This window comes from Protopterus annectens, chromosome 1.part1 (genome assembly GCF_019279795.1).
Source record: "Protopterus annectens isolate FY-2018-M chromosome 1.part1, PAN1.0, whole genome shotgun sequence".
NCBI lineage: Eukaryota > Metazoa > Chordata > Ceratodontiformes > Protopteridae > Protopterus > Protopterus annectens.
This window is the reverse complement of record NC_056726.1, coordinates 485845656-485870204: the sequence shown is the minus strand read 5'-3', so window position 1 is coordinate 485870204 and position 24549 is coordinate 485845656. Positions and strand designations below refer to the sequence as shown.

Genomic DNA, 24549 nt, shown 5'->3' with positions numbered 1-24549 from the left:
TATTTGGGTCCTGACAGGCAACCAGTTATCTATCCAACAGACAGTTCAGGGTTTTACAGTAAGTTTCATAAACATATCAGTAATACCTACCTGAGTTTTCTATCAATGGCTTTAGCAAGGTCAGGATAGGCACTGTGAATGAAGTAATCTTTGTCTACAGTTTAATGACCTTTTTGAAGAAATCTGCATGGGAAAGCAAACAGAATTTGCCCTTGACAATGCTGGTTTAGTTTTGGTCAAGGTCCAGGAGGCTTACTAGGCCTGCATTAATAAACTTAGATATGCTGCACCCCTTAGGCTTACATGTAAGACTGGTGAGCCTAATAGGTCTATAACTGTCTGGATTGGTGGTAGGGACAACTCTTTATAGTGAAATTAGAGTGGCAATTCCTCAAACATCAGATACCTAACCACTGCAGAGGCTGAGATTAGAAAGGCTAAGGAAGAAGCTCACCCCAGCTATATATACCACTAATAAGTTGGCAACCAATACCAGGACAATGAAAGTGGCACCTTTAACTTTGAATAGTATCCTTAGGACTTGGTTTAAGTGTGCTGTGTTTCTGGGTAACCATTTGAAATGTTGGTACCAGCTAGAATGAGTCCTGAAACACGGAGATAGTATGTACAAGTTTGCTCTTTCAGCCATTCAAAGTGGTTGATGCCATTTCTCAGAATATTCCCCTTTCTACAAGATATGACAATCTCAGAGTTGGTATATATAAGTTTATGGGTGTGGGGTGCAGGAAGGGCTTGCCCATGAAAAAGGTGTTTTAAGGAGAAGAGTGATTGTCAAGATTTGTTCTTTTACTTGTTTTCTATCTTTTTTTTTCAGCTTTTCATCACTCTGCATTTCAAGTGCTGACATTTCAATAGGAAGACATGTTTTTGCTTTCATTCAGTGTTTTTGAACAACATTTTGGTCATACTATGTTTTTTGCCCATCGTAAAGACATATGAGCTAGTATGAACTAACACCTGTAAATAAATATTTGTTATTAACAAAGCTATTCTAATATGGAAGAAAGATGACACTGTTAAATATCTGGTAGATCTTTACAAATAAATACAAGAAAAGAAACACTCTGCCCATTTTTCATAGTAAATGGTGCTATACTACAACTCGCCCTGTACCAATGTGCTGAATTACACTGCAGGGCCATTTAGAGGTTCATAGTGATCCACATTCCCAATAAGGCAACATCACATTGCTCAAGAATTTAGTTATAAATCACTCCACTGTACAGATGGAATAACTAGACAGGGAAGCACCCATTTATTTGTGTTATTATATGGAACATGTACTAACAGAACCGCCGCACAGAAGCACTGGTACCCTTTGTCCAAAAACACACATTTCCAGCGTGCACCTTCACACACAAACACGCGCACACACACACACACACACACACACACACACACATACTTACAATAACTATTATCTTACCGGCACTCATGGATCCATTCACAAACTATCAAAGAACTCTCACAACAGATCCACTCACAAACTGTCACAGAACTCTCACAACAGATCCACTCACAAACTATCACAGAACTTTCACAACAAAGTGGCAAACTGGCATGTGCACCCTTACACTCCCATTTACACACACCATGACTTACCTAGACTGGCTATCTATGTAGGGTGGAACAGTTGTGTTTCACTCTGCACAGATTCTCACCATTGACAGGCACAGAGTGCACCACAAGAATGCAGTGCACACTAATGCCTTTGGATTGCTGCCTCTGCCCTGCCTAGCACTTGTGCAGGCTGGGCATCTATGAAACCCATACTATGCAGTTTCTCCACTGGGATAGTATGCTGAGAAGATTGTGATGACACCCATCCTCCCACAGACTACTACATTAGAAGTTAGTGCCTCAAATCTCACTGCCTAAAGTGCACAGTAACCATTCTAAGCACAAAGGGGGAGGGCTCTGTAAATTAAAATGGTCTTATGAATTATGCAAGACATCTTGCATTCATCTTGATTACTTTGCAACTTGAAAAATTAAGTATCAAGGTGCTGCTTACCGTGATGGATCCGAAGTCTTCTTAAGACACTAAGGTCTTGCGGGTTAGATTCTGCTAAAATCAAAGTTTAGTTATCACAGTCTGTTGCCCACAGAAACTTGCAGAGTGTACACTGATGCAGCACCAAGACTCTTGAGCAGTAACCAGTAAAACTTTTTTATAACAAATCACATAAACTACTGTTGCAGCTTCAGGTACTGTTCTACTTTACTTCTCAAACAGCATGGATGATATGAGACATGCAATACAAAAATATCCCTTACAATGTTATCTGCTATAGTCTCTTTATAGTAGTTTTACATCCTATTTTTCTCCATGGTACTCTATTTTGGACTTTGTACGAGAACATCTGTTTGCTGGTGTTTGCAGAAAAACATGTTTTCATCTGTAATGTTGATATTGTCTTTTAAGGAAACACCTTGTGGAAAAACACATACAAATGCTGACTTGATCATTCAAACTTCCTTGGTTAACAGTGTCATATGATAGAAACATGTCCTGTTGTCAAGTCTTTAAGAAAGCAGATTAGCTTTCTTACTGACATTGTGAAATACATACATCCTGTTTTTCACATTTTTGCTAAGTCTGTAAGAGGTCAGCTTTCTTGGTGACAGTGTGAAATGCGCACATTCTTATTTCTTTTACATTTTTGCTGAGTCTGTAAGGAAACATGTCCATTAAGCAGATTCCTTATTTTTCAAGCCACAGTCATTTAGTATGGATGCTAATCACATATTGCTAAACTTTATTTCTGCATTTAAGCAAGCTTTATTTTATACCTTATTTGATATATAATGAATATAATGCAAGCATATTAACTTTTCTTGGTTCTTTACCATTAAAATTTTTGTCTGTACAGTCTAACCTTTGAATAATGTCATGCAATACTTTTTTTTATGACATTGTACATAGAAAGCAGTTTCATATGATTTACACAATAAACATTTGTCATACCCCACATGATTTTATTTGCTATGCCAGTCAAATATTGTAATCCATTTGCATAATGCCTTACTATCAACTTGCCCTGATAAGGTTTTACATTTACTAATGTGCTGTGTATACCAACATGGCAATTTACTAAAGCTTGGCTTACACCTGCTTGAATTATATCTAATAGCATCCATACAAAAAATGTGACAAAGAAAAAGGTCTTACCAGTTAGCAAGAAAACAGGGGATCAGGCTGTTGTTGCTGATGGCTGGAAATATTTCAAAGTCACTCGAGAAGTTGGTGAAACACAACAGGCAGCAAAGTGATGTGCAAAGTAGGTAGTCACCTTTCTTGGAGGTTGTATGGCACTGCGACTTTCCTGCACTGCAGGCTCAGTCTGGATTCAGACATCTGAGAATCTTTACTACTGAAAGCTGCATAAACTGGAATAGTAGGATTTAAACATACGTACAAATGTTAGTTACTGCAATTTGACTGAAGTTGCCCTCTGCAGGGCTTACCTGTGTTACTATGTGTTCGTATGCAGGTAGGCTCGCCATTGAAAATTAAGTATCAAGGTGCTGCTTACTGTGATGGATCCAAAGTCTTCTTAAGACACTAAGGTCTTGCTGGCTGGATTCTGCTGAAATCAAAGTCTAGTTATCATAGTCTGTTGCCCACGGAAACTTGCAGAGTGAAACTTGCAGCACCAAGACTCTGAGCAGTAACCAATAAAAAAACTTTTTATAACAAATCACACAAACTACTTCTGCAGCTTCAGGTACTGTTCTACTTTACTTCTCAAACAGCATGGATGATATGAGACATACAATACAAAAAATATCTCTAACAATGTTAGCTGCTATAGTCTATTTATAGTAGTTTTACATCCTGTTTTTCTCCATGGTACTCTATTTTGGACTTTGTATGAGAACATCTGTTTGCTGGTGTTTGCAGAAAAATATGTTTTCATCCTGTAATGCTGATATTATCTTTTAAGGAAACACCTTGTGGAAAAACATATACAAATGCTGACTTGATCATTCAAACTTCCTTGGTTAACAATGTCATATGAGAGAAACATATCCTGTTGTCCAGTCTTAAGAAAGCAGATTAGCTTTCTTACTGACAATGTAAAATACATACATCCTATTTTTCACATTTTTGCTAAGTCTGTAACAGGTCAGCTTTCTTGGTGACAGTGTAAAATGCACACATTCTTATTTTTTATATTTTTGCTGAGTCTGTAAGGAAACATGTCCATTAAGCAGATTCCTTATTTTTCAAGCTACAGTCATTTAGTATGGATGCTAATCATATATTGCTAAACTCTATTTCTGCATTTAAGCAAGTTTTAGTTTATACCTTATTTATGTTGCATATTTGTAATATAATTACTTTCAACCTTTTATTCACTGTTAAATACACTCTAACACAACTGACTATGAATACTGGGCTGTGAACCACAGTGTCATTATTTACTAAAACTGGAATGTGAATTGCATTTGAAATATTGCCAGGTATAGTAACAGCTGGTCACTGTTTCATGAAAAAAGTCTGTTAACTTTCCATTGTTAAAATTGCAGTTTACTCATGAAGTTTACTAAAGTATTTTTTAGAATGAGTGAAGTGTACATCCTCACCCTAATTAGACAATGAACATTCTCAAAAAGGGTGTTAATATGCAGGGAATGCCTGGTAAAAAAAACTAGTCTGGCACTTGAAAGCAGCATATTAATAAAGTAGTGTGTGTGTGTGTGTGTGTGTGTGTGTGTGTGTGTGTGTGTGTGTGTGTGTGTGTGTGTGTGTGTGTGTGTGTGTGTGTGTGTGTGTGTGTGCGCACACGTGCATGTGAGACAGCAAGGGAGACATTCAGAGTGAATAACATAAAGAGGCAATGCATATCAAATTCTTTCAGCTGCAACAGGCAGTCCATCATTATGCATTCCCTGAACAATAAGTATGAAACTCTAATCTCTGAGGATTAGAGCCAGTCAATAATGCCAGACATTAAAGGATAAAGTGCCTGTAACTGCTTGGCAAGTTTGTGTGTGTGTGTGTGTGTGTGTGTGTGTGTGTGTGTGTGTGTGTGTGTGTGTGTGTGTCTGTCTGTCTCTGCTTATGAATGTGTGTTTATATCTGGGACATAAAATACTTCCTTCAGCAGCAATTACATATGCTACAACAAGTTTGAAACATTAGTTGGAGAAACAATTTTGCATAAAAAAAAAATTTTTTTAAGTATTTTGTAAAAAAAAAATACAAAATTTAATACAACGCCTAACATGGAGGGCATTACTGCACATACAGGATGGGTTATCAGGTAATCAACACTCCCCATGGTGTCACACCTCACAACCCCCCTTGGGTGTGCATTAATTCTCTGAAAATGCTCACTTTGGAGGGCAGTATTGATTGCCTGTACTACAGAAAAGTCCACAAACCACAGCAGTCATCCTATGAACCTGCTCTCCTTATATTAATCAGCAGATCAGCTCATTCCATAGCTTTAAAAAGTAGCCTTCCTCTCAGATTATTCCACTGATAGCTCTCAGTGTTTACCTACAGACTTCAAAACAAAACATAGTTAGAGAAAAGACCCCAAAATTTGAGACACTTTTTTAAATACTGGCACCATTAACCTAGAAAGTCTCAAAATAATTTCAAATTTAGGAGGGATGGAGCAAAAGGATGAGAAAAAAATTAGGGATGCCTCTCCAAAATCTGGACGGCTGTCTATTGAAACATTGACACTTGAAATGCTGAGTGCCAACAAGCTGAAAAAAAGATCAAAATCATAGGGGAAGAGTGAATCTTGAAGATCTCTCTTCTTATTTTATCACTATATTTTATGGTATACAGTGCTTCCTTGTCTCTGTTGTGATGCTTTTTGCGATGGTTTTGAATTATGAGATATTTTATTCACTATCTAGTTTTATGTGTCTCCCCACTTACAGTTAGCTTTCCTTGCCTTGGTTGACATAAGCAATAAGTAGAGCTTAAGAAGTTCGGAGCATGTTCTCATTACTTTCTGCATCGTTACACAAGGATGCAGTGTACATATTTTGGTTTGTTTCTTTAGTGGGTGTAGCTGCCTACAGTTTTCTGTGATGATATATGCTAAATATATTAATACTGACAGGAGATGAGAAATACACTAGTAAAGCTCTGTTGTGCACTTCTGTATAACATGAATGCTAATGCAAATGGAAAAATAAAATAGATTTTACTGAGTGCAAATATGACATTTTAAGTTTTATGAACACAAGGAAGCAATGTACATCATTTTAAACAATTATAGAAAAGCATAGGCATGATTGTCTGATGAGTCTATACAATGTGTTGTGTGCATGCAACTAATACAGTATGCAGATGCCACTTTGTGAGCTTTACAATTAATGAATATGGGGGCTGGTAATACATTTTACCAAGAGGAGCTAGGATATTTTGCTTTGTACAGCGGTAGCATTGTTGCCTCACAGCAAGAGGTTCTCCTGTTCGATTCACAGCTGGAGTGCCTTCTGTGTGGAGTCTGCATGTCCTCCCAGCGGTCGATTGGCCTCCGAAATACATGCGTGAATGGGCGTGCCTTCGCTGAAGGTTGATCATCGGGCTGGCAACTCGGCACCATAAAAAATCTACTGCCAATTATTAGCGGACCGGAGTTTCGCTGTGGCAACCCCTAACCGGGAAAAGCTGAAAAGACAAACAACTTAATGAGCACAAGGATGTAATAAGCAGCATTGCAAAATAACTGTGGAAAAGTACTTTTACATTGTCATGCCTCATAGGTTCATAGGTACTAACTAGGCTATTTCTCCATGAAGATCTTTAGAAGCCTAATATTACATTCCCATGAAGTTTTTAGCTTTTATATTTTAAGTATTAATAACCCAGAGATGAGCAGAACAATTACATGTTGCTCCTATCCATGAGGGACAAGGGTGCTAAACCAGGAGTGACTTTGCAGTTACCCCTACATTCAACTACATTATGTCTGAATAGTGTAAGCGGAGTACTCTACTTTATGAGGAGTGGAACATGATTCCAAAGAAGTGATTTTCTTTGTTATACTCATCTGTCCCTTAAACATGTTCTGGTTGTGTTGCAAAAGAGAATTAGATCTCTTTATGCTCCCACTGGACTTGCAAATGGACAGTAGGTCTGACAGGATAGGATCTGTCAGAGCTTAGTAAACAAGGCAGATATTGACCCCAGTAGCCTCTATGACACCAAGAATGGAGACAAGGCTTTGAGACAATTTTCTTAGCTTTTATGATTTAGAGCCTTGATTTTCTTAGTAAAAAAGCACTATGGGCATTACAGTTGTGTCACATGTTTGGACAAGTGCATACCAAAGGGGGGCATTATACTCAGTGATCAGCCTGAAGACTGCATAATACAGTGGGATGATCATATTCCTGGACGTAGACATCATACCCTTAGTAGTAAGCTGTAAATTGAAAAGGCACATTTTTACAATAGTGGGTACACGTGGTGATCAAACGACAGTCTACAAAGGTTCTCACATCGATAACAACTTTATCAGTTTCAGAGGTGTATTGTCAAGGTGATAGTTACAAGGGATTTCCTGCTTGAAGGATACTGCTATATATTTCCTGCTATTCCGTTTTAGTCCCTGGTTCTGACACCAGCTGTTGGTTTGGGAAAGGTAGTCTTAGCCTAGTATACATGTATGTGAACCTACATGTATGTGAACCTAACAACTATTGGGACCTTTATAAACCTAGCCATGCATCCCAAATGCATTCCACAAGTTCTTATCTTAAGGGGTATATGTAAGCTAGGGTTTTATTTACAGACTGCCTCTGTCCATTAGAGACATAGGAGCTACACCTGGAGTGAATTTCTGATTTCCCATACACTGGTCTATGTTACATTTGAATAGGGTTAGAGAAGAACTCTGCTTCACATGGATGGGAAGCCTGTTCCAGAAGAGGGGGATTATGTGAGACACATATCTGTCCCTCCAACATGTCCTGTTTATGTTGCAAGCAAGGTTCAAGTCCCTAAACTGAGTCATTCTGATGCTATTGGTTTTGCAGATGTGCAAAAGGTCCACCAGAGTGGGATCCAAGGATGTCTTGTATGCCAGACACAGATCAACTCTCAGCAGTCTGTAGGAAACTGAGTACAGTGATAAGGCCTTGAGGGTATCTGCATATTACATCATGTTTGCATCCTGTAGTCTTTGTGTGAGGAACCTCTGTAGATGTTCCAGTTGCTGCATGTGCCTGATCAGGTACATAGCAAAGAAGGTCAAATAAATAGGAACAATGACTTCCTTGGACCTAGATACCATGCCCTTGCTTATAAACTGAACAACATAGAATGATTTCCTTACTTCCTTAGACATGTATTGGTCAGAAGCCAGGTTACTATCCACATATGTCCCCAAATTCCTGACAACTTAGAGTTGTGTTGCCAATGAAGTAGTTTCCTAGGGTGTCCAATTCCCAAAGGGTACTATTATGCATTTCTTGGTATTGAGTTTTAAGCTGTGATTTTGGCACCAGTCATTTGTCTGTTTTAGTGCTTCCTGTAGGATGTTAGTATCTTAGGATGGATTCAGTCATCTGCAGACTTGGTCAGCCAGAGCCCTTTGACATTGGTTTTCACTTCTAAGAAGTAAATGCCAAAAAAGGAGCAGCCTCAGCACAGAACCCTGAGGGGCTCCACTACTGATCGGCCTCTTTCTGGAGGTGGTCTCCCTTAACTTCCTGGGACCCATCTGACAGCCAGCTGGCTGTCTAACACATAATGTAGGGGTTAATGCCTAATTCTGTGAGTTTGATAACAATGCTTGAGTGGGGTATTGTATCAAATGCCTTAATCAAATCAAGTTAGGCAGTATGCACCATTTTACTCTGATCCACTACCTTTGTCACCTTTTCAAAGAAGTCCACCAGGTAGAGTAGGCATGATCTGTCTTTGACAAAGTCAAACTGGATTGAATCCAGTGTCTGAAGGTTTCCTATGTTATTATCAGTCATATCCATGATAATTCTTTTCATACCTTTGTATATAAGATTCATCAGACTTATGGATCTGTAGTTCCCATGGTCCATTAATGGACTGCCCTTGTGCAGAGGGACAACCATTGCAGTCCTCCAATCATGTGGCACAAACCCTGACTGGAGGCTATGGTAAAATAATGACTCCACAGGTCCAGACAAGTCATGATTCATGCTGTTTAGGAAGCATTCTGGAATATTATTGGGGCCCATCGATGAGGTGTTCTTAGCCTTAGAAAGCACATTTAGGACCTGCTCCCTAGTGGTAGTTAGGAGGGTTATATTTGATGGTATTACTTCCAGAGGTAGAATTGGACATGAATTTGTCAGCCAGCAGATTTGCTATATCTTCTGGCTCCATGTAAGTGGGTCCATTAACAATCAGTTTTGCTCACTGTTGTGTACCTCCTTTGAGATGCTGGGCATGACAAAAGAAAGCCCTTGGCCTGGAAGAGCTTAGCCAATAACCAGAGGTCAGAATCAAACCTTGTACCATGCATCTGTGAGGTAAAAACAATAATCAGTATACCCACCCACCTCCTTGGAGGATTTTAGTGTCCTCTAGGGAATTTATGATGGCACCAAGTTTACAGTCATCTGCAAACTTCATCAAACATAAATGCATAAAAGTAGCTTTGACCTCTAAGAAGTAAATCCCAAAGAAGAGTGACCCAAGGACTGAATCCTGGGGTTCGCCACACATGACAGGTCTTTTGGAGAATGTAGAGCAGCCCACACTAATTTTCTAGATTCTGTTTTAGAACCAATCTGCTATCCAACAAGAGGGATTAACATTTAGCCAGGATAGTTTACCTATGATACCCAAGTGTGGCAAGGTTTTGAATGACTCTGTGAGAAGGGTACTAAAGCAATGGATGAAGGGAAATCAGTACACACTGCATATCTTGACCACAAAGAAGTCAACTACATTAAGTAGGCAGGATCTGTCCTTAATAAATAAGGACAGATAACATACAAACTCTTGACCCAAGCCAATTTGGATTTGTTAATTCCATACTGTTCTCCTCCATAACCTTAAAGAAGAGGCTGGTCAGACTTATAGGTCTATAATTTCCCAGGTCCATTGATGCCTCACTTTTGCAGAAGGGAAAGTAAGTTGCTGTACTCCATTTATCCAGCAGAAAGCCTGTTTGGAGGCTAAAATTGATTAGCCTTGGTAGGGGGTCTCACAGTTCCTGTTTCAAGCTGGCCAGTAAACAGCCCAGTATGTTATCCATCTCCATAGATGCAGTATTCTTGGTGATGGATTGTGCATTGAGAACTTGTTTGTGGGAAATCTGGCAGGGTGTAGATGTGGGTCATGTAGGGGGAAGGGGAGGAGAGGGGGTTTAAACTAAATGTATCCATTGGTAGATTGGCTATGTTCTGTGTGTCTAACTGTGTGATATCATTTAATATTACCTCTATTAGAAACCTTAGAATAATGCACAGCAGTATGCAAAGTTAAAGAAGGCTTTGTGGGTGTCCTTTGCCTGGGTGGCAATTTTTATCTCATAACATTGGTTGATTTGATCAGGGTCTGGAGTTCCCTGTTAAGATAAAAAAAAATCCTTGTATGCAAAAATAAATGCAACTGTCAAGAAGCAAAAAAGCTCTTGTTAAACTTATTATTCAGCCTTTTTATATTTGGGTTCCACCTGAGTTTATATTTAAATATGGCACTGTATTTACTTTGGAGGGGGACGGATACATCTATGCAGCTACTCACATGTGCATATAATTTGACCTTAAAGTGTTCCACATAAGCAGTGGGATCAAGTTTGAAAGGGGATGTTGAATTTAGTCAGGTAATCACTCTGTATTCAGAGATTTTTTCCAAGGTTCCTTTACTGAGATATCGAAGGATGTTTGTGGCTTAAGATGAATGCGACCAATGTATGGTCTGACTGGACCTGGAAGGGAGTTACATTAATAAGGAGCAGAGTTGTCCCATATTTGTGAGGATTAAGTCCAGGATTTTATCAACCTTGGCTGGGATGTAGACTAAATGATCCAGAGAGTTTGTATTGATGAAGTCAAGAAATCTCTGGGTATATGGGTATACATGTTTGAGAATGTATAGATCTTCCAGGTGATGAAGGTGTAGGTGAAGTCCCCAAGGAGAATGATGTTTGGTTTAATGCACAAGAGACTCTGTACTAGTTAGAGAAGAGTTATAGCTGAGGGGTGCATAGAAGGGATGATACAGTTACCTATAATGTGATGAAGAGTCTTACTGTTTAACTTTTTTTTCAAATTTGGAGACGCCACCACGTTTAGTGTCTTCATCTAGTGCAGTGGGCCTGACCAGGTTTCCATAAAGCCTCCATAATTTCAATGTTTTCCAGGGTAAGAAGGGCTTGTAGGAGGTGGAGTTTTTTTTTTTTTTTATTAAGGCTTCTAACATTAAGCAGAAATACAGTTATGTTTTCCAGATTCTATTTTGTTATGTTGGAAGTTTTTGAGGACTGAGGACTGCCTAAAAAAAGGTGCCATGGGGGAGGACAAAGTTTAAACCAATATATGAAAGCTTTGGGGGATAGGTGCAGGCCATCTCTGGCAAACAGCTTCTGGAGTCATTCAATGGGGTCCAATAATATTACCCTGGAGGACATGCTAGACACTGAAAACTAAGACAATTGTTGAAGTCAATAATGTTTTGTTCATATTGCAACATAATTCTTGGTGATGGTAAAATGCTGCTCAAGGCTATATTTGGACACATATTCTCAAGAGTCTCATCATGTCTTTCTTCATAAAGTCCATGGTGGTATGTCTCAAGTCATTTACATCCATGTATAATATGACTTTGTCATATATGCACCTGTGGTGTAAGGACATTACTGATAATATTTCCTAATTATGCAGCACATCATTTTTAATAAGTTATTAATTTTCAGACCTGTTTTATTTGATTTTGTTGATCTGCATACGTTTGCTTCAAAGTGGCCAGGGCTGAAGTAACATCTTTATGATTGAAGAGGTATTGAACTTTGATATGCATGCAAATCAAAAAATAAATATGCCAATATTTAATCAACACTTTTCTTTAGATATAAGACTCAAACTTCAAACAAGAAATTAAGTTATATATGTGTTTTTGAACTCCTTAAGTTAAAACTGTGATCTTGTTTCAGAAACAGTGGGACTGCCTAAAGTACTTTTCATCTATGCCTTCCTGTGTCTGATGTCAGCAATTTTTACCATTATGTTTGTACCCAACACAAAGGGGCAGTCTTTGGAGCAGATATCAAAGCAACTGTCAGACAGGTAAGTAGAAGTACATATGCATAAGACAGAATTGGAAAGAAATAAGGAACAAAACTGAAATAATAGTAATATACTTTAAATGAAGTATAGTGCAATTATGTTTTCCAGTGGGTAAAGTAAGAATTTGTTTTACCAGCATATGGCTGGCAATATACTGGACTATCGGTTATTTTAAGCAGGCATACAGCAAATATTTCAAATGTATTGTGCATATATGCTATATGTATGCATAATATTTAAAAAGTGTCCATTTTGGGGTTTGGCTGCCCATTATTTATGGCTTTGACCAGATATCTTACACTAACAGGCTAAGAGGTATGATTGCCATATATATATATATATATATATATATATATATATATATATATATATATATATATATATATATATATATATATATATATATATATATATATATATATATGGGTCTACTTCATTTGCCCTAACTTCCAGCTGATTGACACCCTTTTGCCCAAGACCAAATGACTGACATTTCATTTGACTGACGCTTCATTTGACTGACAAGTATTATTGGCAAGTAAATGGAATATGTCCCGTTCCCCACTGTAGTGCGACCCTGGAGTTAGAATATATGGTTAGGGGGTGCCCCCCACAATGGGGGTGTGGGGGGGGTGAAGCCCCCCACTTAATTTCATATTATATTGTTTGGTTTTGCTTTCATATTGCTTAGTAAAACAAAAGTAAGTGGGGGCTTAGCCCCACACCTCATTGTGGGGGCTGTGCCCCCCACACACCCCTAACTATATAGTCTAACTCCAGGGTCTCACTACAGTGGGGAAGGGGACATATTCCATTTACTTGCCAATAATACTTGTCAGTCAAATGAAATTTCAGTCAAATGGGGTCGAGCAAATGGGTGTCAGTCAATTGGAAGTTAGGGCAAATTAAGTAGACCCATTATATATATATATATATATATATATATATATATATATATATATATATATATATATATATACATATACACACACAAACACACACACACACACACACACACACACACACACGTGCGCACACATATATATAAGTGCAAGCATTTGAAGCTCATTTTGGACAAAGTGGCAGTCTATCTTAGGATGTCCACATACGTGCATACACTGCATACTCAACGACAAGTAGTTTGAGAAATTGGCACTCAACCTGCTGCACGTTTTTTCAAGGAGAAAAGAATATGGAGAACACAAATGAAACCCACATTGACACAAGGAGGACATACAGACTCCCCAGAGGAGGCACCTCAGCCAAGAATCAAACTAGAGAACCTTTTATTAGGCAGCAACAACATTACGCTCTCTCTCACACACACATTATTTGTGCATATTGTTTATCTATTATAGGTTCATAGGTAAGTAGGCTATTGATCTGAGAGGATATTAAGAAGTTTAGCCTTAAATTCACATGGTAGTTTTTTTAGCACTTATATTTTGTTTATGAGTAACCCAGTGGTGGGCAAAACAAGGATTTGTTGGAACATTTACTTGTTGCCCCTTTCCACAAGAGACATGGATGCTAATCCAGGGATGAATGTACAGTTTCCCATCCAGTTATAGACTTTTTATTTGAATGGAGCAATATGAGGACTTTGTTTTATACAGAATGGAAGACTGTTCCATATGAGTGCCATTGTCTGTGATACCTATTTATCCCTCCAACATGTTCTGTTTGTGTTGCATTTGAGAGCCCTTGATTGCGTGTTTGCACTACCACACTAAACTTGTGAATGTGAAATAGGTCTGACAGGATAGAGTCTACTAAGAGGTTATCCCTGCCTCGTGTAAAAAAAAAACAACAGAGTTTAAAAAAAATAAATAAAAAATATAAAAAAAACTTAACAGTTTGTATGATACTGAGAAGAGGAACAAAGTATGAATATGATCTGCATGTTTTTTATGATTTAGGCCATTGATTTTTTTTGTTTGTTTTAGTGATAAAGAGTTGTGGTTATTTCACTTGTTTCAAATGTTTGGACAGGTACATAACAAAAAGAAGCATTATATTCAATGACTGGCCTGAGATCCAAGTACAGTGGAAGTATTACATCCCTGGACCTAGACATCATACCTATATAATTAAGTTGTGTGATGAAAAAGGACTTTCTTACAGTATTGGATATATGGTGATGAAAAGACAGTTCATTGTCAACATACGTTCCCAGCATACCTCTCATCTTTACAGATTTTCACAGAATGTCCAGATTTTTGCCTAATATTTTTGGTCCATTTTTCATAAAATTGTGGTTTTCTGGCAAATTACTGGGAAATCATTAAATACTGAAACTCAAATGTCTGTCATTATTTTCTGACTTCAGACTTCGCACCCTTCAAAAAATTCATGCTAATGCAAAACTTGTTATTCTATCAACTTTCTAAGTTTGGAAGAGCAATATTTAAAAATTGTCCATATTTTTGGGCCTTTGTCCCACTTTTATATATGGCTCTGTTCATATTTCTTGCTTGAAGAGGTATGGTTCCATATTCCTGACTACGTGATCAACTTTCAAGGGTAGTTTTCAGTGTGATAGTTAAAAGGGCAGTTATGCTTGCCAAGGGATATGATTATACATTTCATTACATATGTAGTTTTAGTCCATGATTTTCACACCAGCTATTTGTTTAGCAAAGACCCTCTTGGAAGATCTTGAGGTCACCTGGGGAGTGTATGATGTCATCAGCTTTACAGTGGTCTGTAATCTTAGTCAGTCATAAACCCTTAACATTTATTTTGACCTCCAAAAAGTAAATACCAAAGAGTAATGGACCAAGGACTGAATTCTGTGGTATGCCAATCATGACATGTCTTTTGGAGTTGGTAGAGCCACCTACCCTAATTTTCTGGGATCTATTTGTGAGCCTATTTGCTATCCAATGAAGTACATAGGGGTTTACATTTAACTGGAAGAGTTTATCTTTGATGCCTGAATATGGGATGGTGCTGAACTCCTTTGCAAGATATAGATATGCTGTTTGTACTGATTTGTCATCATCCATTCCTTCAGTAACCTTCTTGAAGAAGCCAGCCAGGTTAAATAGGCAGGATCTCCCCTTATCTGAACTGGCTTGGTTGGAGTTTGTAGGTTACCTATGTTCTTATTTATTAATTCCATAATGATCCTTTTGATAGCCTTGTAGATGAGGGTGGTCAGTCCCATGAGTCTGTAATTACATAGGCCAGTTGATAGCCCACTTTTGTGCAAGAGAATGTTTATTGCTGTCGTCTATTTATCTGGCTTGAAGCCTGTTTGGAGGCTGACAATGAATATCCTCTACAGGGGCTCTGACAAGTCCTCTTTAAGGCTGACCAGTAATAGCCAGCTGGGTATGTTATCCAAACTCATGGAAGTAGTGGTTTTGGTCTTGGGGAATTGTTCTTGGAAGATTTTAGGGGGAGCTGTAGATGTGTGTATGTGATCTGGGAATAAAGGAGGGGACAGTGGGAGTTTGAGCTAAATTTGTCTGTTAGTAGATTGGCTATAATCCTCTGGATCAGAGTATGTGATATCATTTACTATATTTATTTATAATTTGTTAACTGGGGTAGAGCACTGATCCCACTGAACCCATTTCGCTCTCAGACTGAGGAAAACACAATAGATACATAGGCTTGTAAAGACCCTTGGGTCAATAGCCTAGTAATATCCTATGAACCTAACAATTAAATCCCAATATAATACTAGATGAGAGATATCTATGCTCAAGGTTTTTCTAGCAAGGACTACCCATGTCCAGGAGAAAAGCCAGGGCAATCCACGGCAGAAATTTACAGTTTCCCATCCAGTCATCCAGGTTGTGCTAGTATCCAGTATAGGGCCCTATACTTGAGGTGTTGCATTGGGTCACCTATATTGGTGAGGACCAGGTCTAGAATATTGGAGCCCCTTGTGGGGTGGTGCAATAATTTGTTCTAGGGCATTTGAGTTAACAAAGTCCAGGAACTTCTGTGTGAGTGAGTTTGGACTTGTATAAGTTTCCCAGTTAATGGAAGGATAGTTGAAGTCATCCATAACTAGGGTGTTAGGTTGTACCTTAATTGTCCCAAGTGGGTCTAAATAAGTTGTGTGGGCATCTTGGTTCATGGAAGGGGACCTCTAACTGATGGTAACCTGAAGGGGGGTCTTACCCACGGTAATTTGGACTTGGAGTAGCTCCATAGTGTTTTCTTGTCTAACCACTCTTGAGGTGTTATTACCTTTAACGAAGACAGATACTTCACTTCATTTAGTTCTCACACCTTCAGTTTGCGGTGTAACATTATATACAGAGTGAATGACAAAATGCAATATATGTATTATGCAGTGATGGTTTGAGGGAATAAAGGCAATAGATAAATGGCATTATATGCAGAGTGAGTGAAAAAAACAATATATACATGCATTATATAGAGAGTAAAAATCAGAGCTGGCATGCTGAAATAATCACAATCAAAGACAGAGTCAGAGCAAGGTATTTAAACAGAAGGGAATGAAGAGGCTAACTTATATGACCAGAAAGATAGCAGTTGCATTTTCCTGTATCTTTATATGTTACATCAATCAAGAAAAAATATATACCGATTAGCAGTTGTAATTTAATATGCCATAAAGAATATCATGTTTGTTTATATAGTACAAAAAATGTCTGAACTGAATTATATGTTGAGTAAAATAATGTGTAGAACCTCATTGATCTCTACAGGTGTGACAATTAATAGAGGTTTCTAACATAGAAACAGCCACCCAGCTTAAGGATAACCTTAAAGCCTTCTTTAACTACTTCATATCTGGCTTTGGCTGATTTGATCAGGCTCTGGAGTTCCTTAAGTTTAACTCTCAAGATTCTAAAAAAGCTCTTGTTAAGCTTATTTTTGCATGCAATTATTTTTTTTCTTCTGTTATAGAACCTGTTTATATTTGGATTCCACCATAAAGGCTTTTATTCTTAAATATGGCATTCCAACATAAAGGCTTTTTATTCTTAAATTTGGCAATGTGTTTACTTTGAAGGGGGAATATGCATTTAAGCAGCTGTTTACATGTGCATATAATTTGGTATAAAGGATTCTATATAAGCAGTGGATCATCAGGTTGGAAGGGGATTTTGAATTTATAAAAAAATGTACTGAAGTCATCACTCGGTTTTAGCAGAATAGCCATTGAATAATCTCTGAATACCAAGGTATTGGAGGATGCTTCTGGCTTCAGTCTTATGGTGAATGTGCCAGGTCAGTGGTATGATTTGACCAGGGAGGAAGTAAAAATTGGTGGGAAACAAAGCTGTGTCAAATCGGTAAGGGCCAAATCCAGGATTTTATCACCCCTCATTGGGGTGCAGTCTGGAGAGTTTGTACTGATGTAATCCAGAAACTTCTGAGCATTCATTTTCGAGGTTGTATAAGTCATCCAGTTAATGGAGGGGTAGTTGAAATCTCCAAAATAATAGTGTTTAGCTTAACACACAGAGACTTCATACTAGTTAGGTAGGAGGTATGGGCTGTGTTTTCTATAGTTAGCTATAATATGATAAGGGGTTTTGTTAATAGGAAGTTGGATGTAGAGGAGTTCCAAGTCATTATCTTATCTAATGAATTGAAATAATTTTAATAATATGGAGCTAGCACCACATTTAGTGCTTTTATATATTGTGTTGTGGACATTGATATATGCATCATTATGGACACCTGGTTCAAGATCAATGACAGCACCCCATCAGTGCAAAATTTCAATGTTTTCCAGAGTAAGAAGTGCTTGTAAAGCATGGAACTCTTTGTTTAGGCTCCTAATATTGAGGAGCAATACCTTAATATTATCCAGATTTGTTTTGTTATGTTGGAATTTTTAGAATACTGAAGTTGCCTAAAAAGAGCACTATAGGAGAGGACAAGGATTTAGTCAGTATACAAAAGCCTTGGGGGAACAGGCACAAGCCATCCCTGGCAAAGCATTTAGAACTGTCTATCATCTCATCCCAAGCAGATATATACTGTACCCCTTTAGAATGCTCACCCCAAGCAGATATATACTGTACCCCCTTAGAATGACACCAGAACCTAAGACAATTGTTGAAGTTAATGATCTTTAGACATATTGTGGCATCATTCTTGATTATGGTGGAATGCTGCTGAAGGCCAGGTTCATCCTTTCCTCAGACGCATATTCCAAGTGCTCTTTCATGTCTGTCCTAATATGGTCCAGGGAAGTACATCTTGAGTCATTTGCACCCACTGTGGTGAATTCTGGCAAATGACCTTGACTCTCTGTTTGCACAGCATCAGTGTGTCTCACTATAGGATCACCTCTGACTAGTATATTGGACTGTGTGGAGGTTTGCCTTATGGGTCTTTGATCTAACACAGTGTAACTCACAGATGTATGTCATGGTGGGTGTTGCCTGTGTTGTATCCTCAGCAACCTCACAAACACACTTGTTTCTTAGGTTATATTTAGTAAAAACTGCAAGAAAAACCCAGTCAAGATAGAATTTGGACTGTATGATACTTTATCTCCCATAGGCAAAGCCAGCCTTAGGCATAGGCCAACTAGGTGGCCACCTAGGGTGCTACTCTAGCAGGGACACTTTTTCTGTATTTATTTGAGTAGGTAGACCAGGAGGGGGGCACCAGGTAGTGTGGTGGGGGGCACCGTGGAGGCCTTTTGCCTAGGGCACCAACTAACCTAAGGCTGCTCCTGCCCATAGGCCTCCATTACAGGTAGTTTAGACATTCATAAACTGTGTAGCTGATACACTTGATGTCTGTAAGCCGTCAATTATATATGACTTTTTCACTTTATTGATCTGAATATAGCCATAAAGATTTAAAAAGACAAACCACAGTAGCTGTGGACATACAATTTTCAGCCCTTTCATTGAACTCATCAGCACAGCATAAGTGGATATTGTGGCTATAGTTCAGAAAAACAGAGTCTTTAAACCCAGCTGATGGCAATAAAAATGAAGGTGCCTGCAAAATATCCTAACATCCAGACCAAAGGTTTAAAAGGTCACACAGGCAAAACATTCAGTAAAAACCTGCAAGAAAAACCCAGACAACCTAAAGTTTTCAATGTGTGATACCTTAAAGCTCCTGTAATGGAGGCCCATGGGATATATGCAAATTACTGCTTTTGGACATCAAGTGTTTCAGCTACGTGGCTTCTGAATGTCCACGACTTTTTTTTACTTTTTAAGTCTTTATGCTAATATTCAGGCCAATAAAGCCAAACCCCACTAGCTGTGGACATGCATGCTTCAGCCTTTTTATTGACCTCATCAGCACATTCAGAAGGCATATAGCTGAAACACTTGATGGCCGTAAGCGGTCATTTGCATATATCCCATGGGCATATGTATATATATATATCCCTGCATGCATCACAAACATCATGAAGCATGATTTAACCACCTCCTAATAACACTGTTCATCCTCAGCCTCCACACAGATTTTGAATGAAGAACAGCTGCAGTCACCCCCTACATAAGGGTAGCCCTTCCACAAATCCAGGCAACTACAGACCCACAAGTCTGACCTGACTTATATGCATTACCATGGAAAGACTTATCATAAAATTGATTAATAGGAAGACAGGGAACCTCCAAATACTGGACTTGTCTCAGTTTGGTCTTGTCAATGGCAAGTCATGCTTACTCAACCTGGTGGAATTTTTTGAAAAGGTCACCAAAGCAATTGATGATGGCAAAATGGTACACACTCCATAAGTCAACCTGGCTAAAGCTTTTGACAAAATCCTCCACCAAAGAACAGTAGAAAACCTAAATAAGCAGGGACCAAACCCCTATGTCATCTACTGGATTGCCAACTGGCTCACATAGGGTGCAGGATATCACAATAGGGGAGGCTACCTCCACAAAGAGACCAGTCACCAATGGAGTCTCCCATGGTTCAGTGCAGGGAATTCTCCTGTTGGCATATATGTCTCTGAAGTAAAATCCAATAACAAAGGCTCTGGCTCAGTAAGTTTGCATTGCAAGCTAGGAGCAGTCACTGAATCCCCAAATGATTTAGCCACCCTGCATTAAGGTTTCTCTGAAACAAATAATTGGGGTCAGAATCATAGACTGAAAGTAAATAACAAAAAAAAAATCCATTATTTTATCCTTTGGGAAGTCATTTTCCCCAGGGAACCTACCACACTGCCAATACACCCATATGAGTTAACCCATTTTTTGGTGGGATTTGGGAACTTATGTGGAAAGTGACCTAACTTTCGACCAACATGTGCCCGTTGTAGTAAGACGGTTCTATATTGTGCAGCTTATAAATGAAGGGATTGTGTCTAGATCTAGAGCGGTCACTGTTTCCCTTTATACAGCCCTCATTAGGTCAGTCATTGAATATCATGCTCCCTTTGGCATGTATCTATCCAGACACATGCATCAACTGCAATGCCCACAGAGATACCTTACTAAAAGGATACAAGGTCTAAACAATATGTTCTACAATAGACCAACTCAAAGCTTTGTCATTTATACTCAGTATCTTACAGACTGCTAATATGTGACCTGTAGCTGGCATACAAGGCATCCTCCAACCCAGTACTAATGTACCTACTGCACATCAGCAAGTCAAATGGCATCAGAAGTACTCTTTCCATGGATCTAAACCTCTTCTCCAACATCAACAGAACAGTTTGGTGGGACAGGTATATCTTGCAGAGGATACAACTGCTCTGGAACAGACTCTCCATCCACTTTGGATGGGTAATAGAATATTTACCCAAGGACTGTACCCTGTAGTAGTAAAGGATAGCAGCAGCACCTAAATCTTTATCCCATGCAAAGGTCCACTCAAATTATCTGTGATATGATCCCATTTATTCTCTTTAGAGGTGAGCATGAGGAAACATCCTATGTATATGTGTTATAACAGCAACAAATGGAAATATGACTGTGGCCATTTGTTCATTCACCCCAGTCTGACAACAGAAGAATACACAGAAGGTGACTATCTTTTGGGAGGCAGGAAGGCAGATGCTATTCTCATATATGATTTATGCATCCTCACAAGTCTTTGGCTTCTCGGTTTCCTGGGAACTATTATTTGTCAGCTGTGGCCACAACTTAGTTTCTTTCCTTACTCATGATTTTTTCATGCCAAGACTTATAGTTTTATTTGAAGAAATAAATATTACTTGATCAAATTGTTGGAAAATAACCCAAAAATGCCTGACAGTCTTCCATAGCCATAGGGCTTATACAGATTCTAAGTGCCCCCCCCCCCCCCAACCCCTGGGTTAATTCATTTCCTTCAACCACAATTACAGTGCCATCCTGATCAGTTAAGGTGTGCTATAAGGATAAAAGACAGAGTACTGCAAAACAAGAAAGAAATAGTGTTGACGGTGTGTGGAGGCTAGGATAGGGGAACCAGGGGACACTGAGGTGGTTCACAAAGTAAAGTAGGTAGCAGAGTGGATAAATGGAGTCCTTTGTCTAAGGCTCCATTTTATCTATGGCTGGTCCTGCTGACAGCAGTCAGACATCAGAGCTATGTATAGTCAATAAAGTGGCTAGAATGAATGTGTACTAAGGCAATCTGTGGATGACAGTGACTGACCCCAGGTGTTATCTGATCACAAATAAATGGTCACTATCCCATTGTAATATAGCCCTACCCATTCATTTGCTTCCTGAATTTCACTCTTATTTTGAAGTCACCAGCCAGCACTGCATTTATCGTTTAGCACACAGGAAACCTTCTGTAAGCGTAACAAACTCATAACAACTTCTATGTAACAAGGAGAAAATTCATTGTAATTATACCACACTGCCACGCCAGATCAAATACGTTAGATCAAATGAGAAGTGATTAATGAAAAAGGTATACATTTCATTGTAAATCATTCAGCATTAATATTATGATGTAGGTAGATGAAAACATGAATTGTATTAATATTTCTAATCCAAATAGAATCATCTAAAAATGTAGCTAGATGGGTCCTCTAAGAAAAAGTAGCAGATTATCACATTCCCTCCTACAGCATAGTATTTGAAGTCCTGTGCTATAGACACGTGCATACATACACATGCACACACACACACACACACACACACACACACACACATATATATATATATATATATATATATATATATATATATATATATATATATATATATATACACACACAATTCTAGAATCATGGAGTTCCTGTTGCTTTTTCAGTGATGTATATTTTTAAAAAAGAAGTTATGTTCTTACCATAACGTTCCATGTGAATTGTTCATCTTGCCTTTGTTCTTACACACGGGTTCAGAGCTGATCCTCGGCTCCGAGTCAGCCACATCACCAGCTTCGCATCTTTGAGAAAGCTCGAGGCACAGTGCTATCCCATGATCCTCCGGTGTCAACCCTCAGATCTAGTTTGCTAACACTCGAAGAACCCTACTAGTTACGCGCCCTAGCGCACAGAAATGCAACCACACTGTCTAATACTGTATCATAAAGTAGAAGAGAAAAGATGCCATACCTGAAGTACAGTAGGAAGCTCAAGAACACCCACATGTAGAGAAGACCGAACTCAGCTCAAGACATGCCCATTCTCCTAGACCACAGGACGGGGGATGGAGGGGGGAATGTAAGAACAAAGGCGAGATGAACAATTCACATGGAACGTTATGGTAAGAACATAACTTCTTTATGTGAAATTGTTTGATCTCGCCGTTTGTTCTTACACATGGGTAGCGTCCCTAGCTCCTTTATCCTGGGTGGCTCAAGGGAGAGCATTCCTGAGAACAGTGGAACCAAACGTAGCCCTGTCTCTGGAGTTTTTATCTAATTTGTAGTGGGTAATAAAGGTATGTGGTTTCGCCCAGGTTGCCGCCGCACAAATGGTATCTAATGGTAAGCGAGCGGCATGGGCCAAGGAAGTAGCAACTGCCCTCGTAGAATGAGCTCTAGGATTAAAGGGGAGCTGTTGTTTTGATTCTGCATATACGAAATTTATACAGTCCGATAGCCATTTGGATAAAGTAACTTTCGCTATCGCTTGTCCCTTTTTTTGGTCAGCATAAGATACAAATAGTTGGTCTGATTTTCTGTATTCCTTAGTCCTGTCTAAGTAAAATCTCAGCTGCCTGTAGACATCCAACTTGTGCAGCATGTATTCCAGCTTATTAGAGTGATTTTTAAAGAAGGTGGGTAGCTCAATAGATTGATTAATGTTTTGAACTGAACAAATCTTTGGAAGGAAGGATGGATTGGTGCGCAATGTTACTCTGTCTCGGTGAAAAATCATGTATGGGGGCCGGGCAGACAAAGCCTGCAACTCTGAAACTCTCCAAGCAGAAGTGATGGCAACCAGAAAGAGCTTCTTCCATTATAAAAATTTGAGAAGAGTTGTGGTGGCTGGTTCAAATGGGGGCAGCATGAGCCGTGATAACATCAGGTTAAGATTCCATGGGGTGATTGCAAAGCCTTTATGAAAGGTACCTTTCACCTACGTCCTCCTTTTCATGATCCAAAGTCTGTGGGACATGAGAGAATTATCTCCTAGGCCAACATGAAAATTGGATATAGCCGCCAATTGTACCCTTATCGTGGAAGTGGAAGCTCCTTCCTGAAAGTGTGTGGAAAGAAACTCTAATATCTTGTGCACTGGAACCCCTGATGGATCTATACCCTGTTGCGAGGCTCAGTACGCAAAACGTTTCCATTTGCTATTGTATAACTTCCTTGTGGATGGCTTATGGGAAGATACAATGATCTGCTGAACTGCAGGGGACAGTAAGTTTGACCTGGCTAAGACGGGAAGCGGAGCAGCCAAGCTGTCAGTTTGAGGGACTTGAGAGATGTGTGGGGAACTCCCGACGAGTGCATCAACAGGTCTGGCACTGGGTCCAGAATCCACGGTTCGTCCACCTGATGAGTTTGAAGAAAGGGAAACCAGATTTGTCGAGGCCAGAATGGGGCTATCAGAATTATGGTCCTGTCCAGACATTTGACTTTCTGCAAGAACTTATAGGTTCATAGGTTCATAGGTTCATACTAGGCTATCTGCCCTAGGGCATTTATAAGCCTAGCCAGAGTGTGTTTGGCTTTCGCCACCCATTTTAAAATAATTTTGCTATGCCCTTATTCGAGGTTAGTATACTGTGCCTCTGTCTAACAGTGACACAGAAGTGATACCCAGGGTAAACCTACGATCTCTAATCCACTCATCAAGATTCCTCTTGAAGAGAGTCAATGAGGGACTCTGCCTAACCTGGACTGGGATTTTATTCCAGAGTGAAGGGAGCCTCTGGGTTATAAATCTGTCCCTCCAGC

At 39.1% G+C, this 24549-nt stretch overlaps 1 protein-coding gene across 1 annotated transcript in view; it reads left to right on the top strand.

The window, feature by feature from the left end:
* SLC2A12 (solute carrier family 2 member 12) overlaps positions 1-24549 on the top strand; it is a 376139-nt gene that overhangs the window by 338725 nt on the left and 12865 nt on the right. Inside the window, exon 4 of the mRNA XM_044076201.1 lies at positions 12141-12273. Within this exon, the coding sequence (XP_043932136.1) occupies positions 12141-12273 (133 nt within the window). The remainder of the gene's footprint in view (positions 1-12140; positions 12274-24549) is intronic.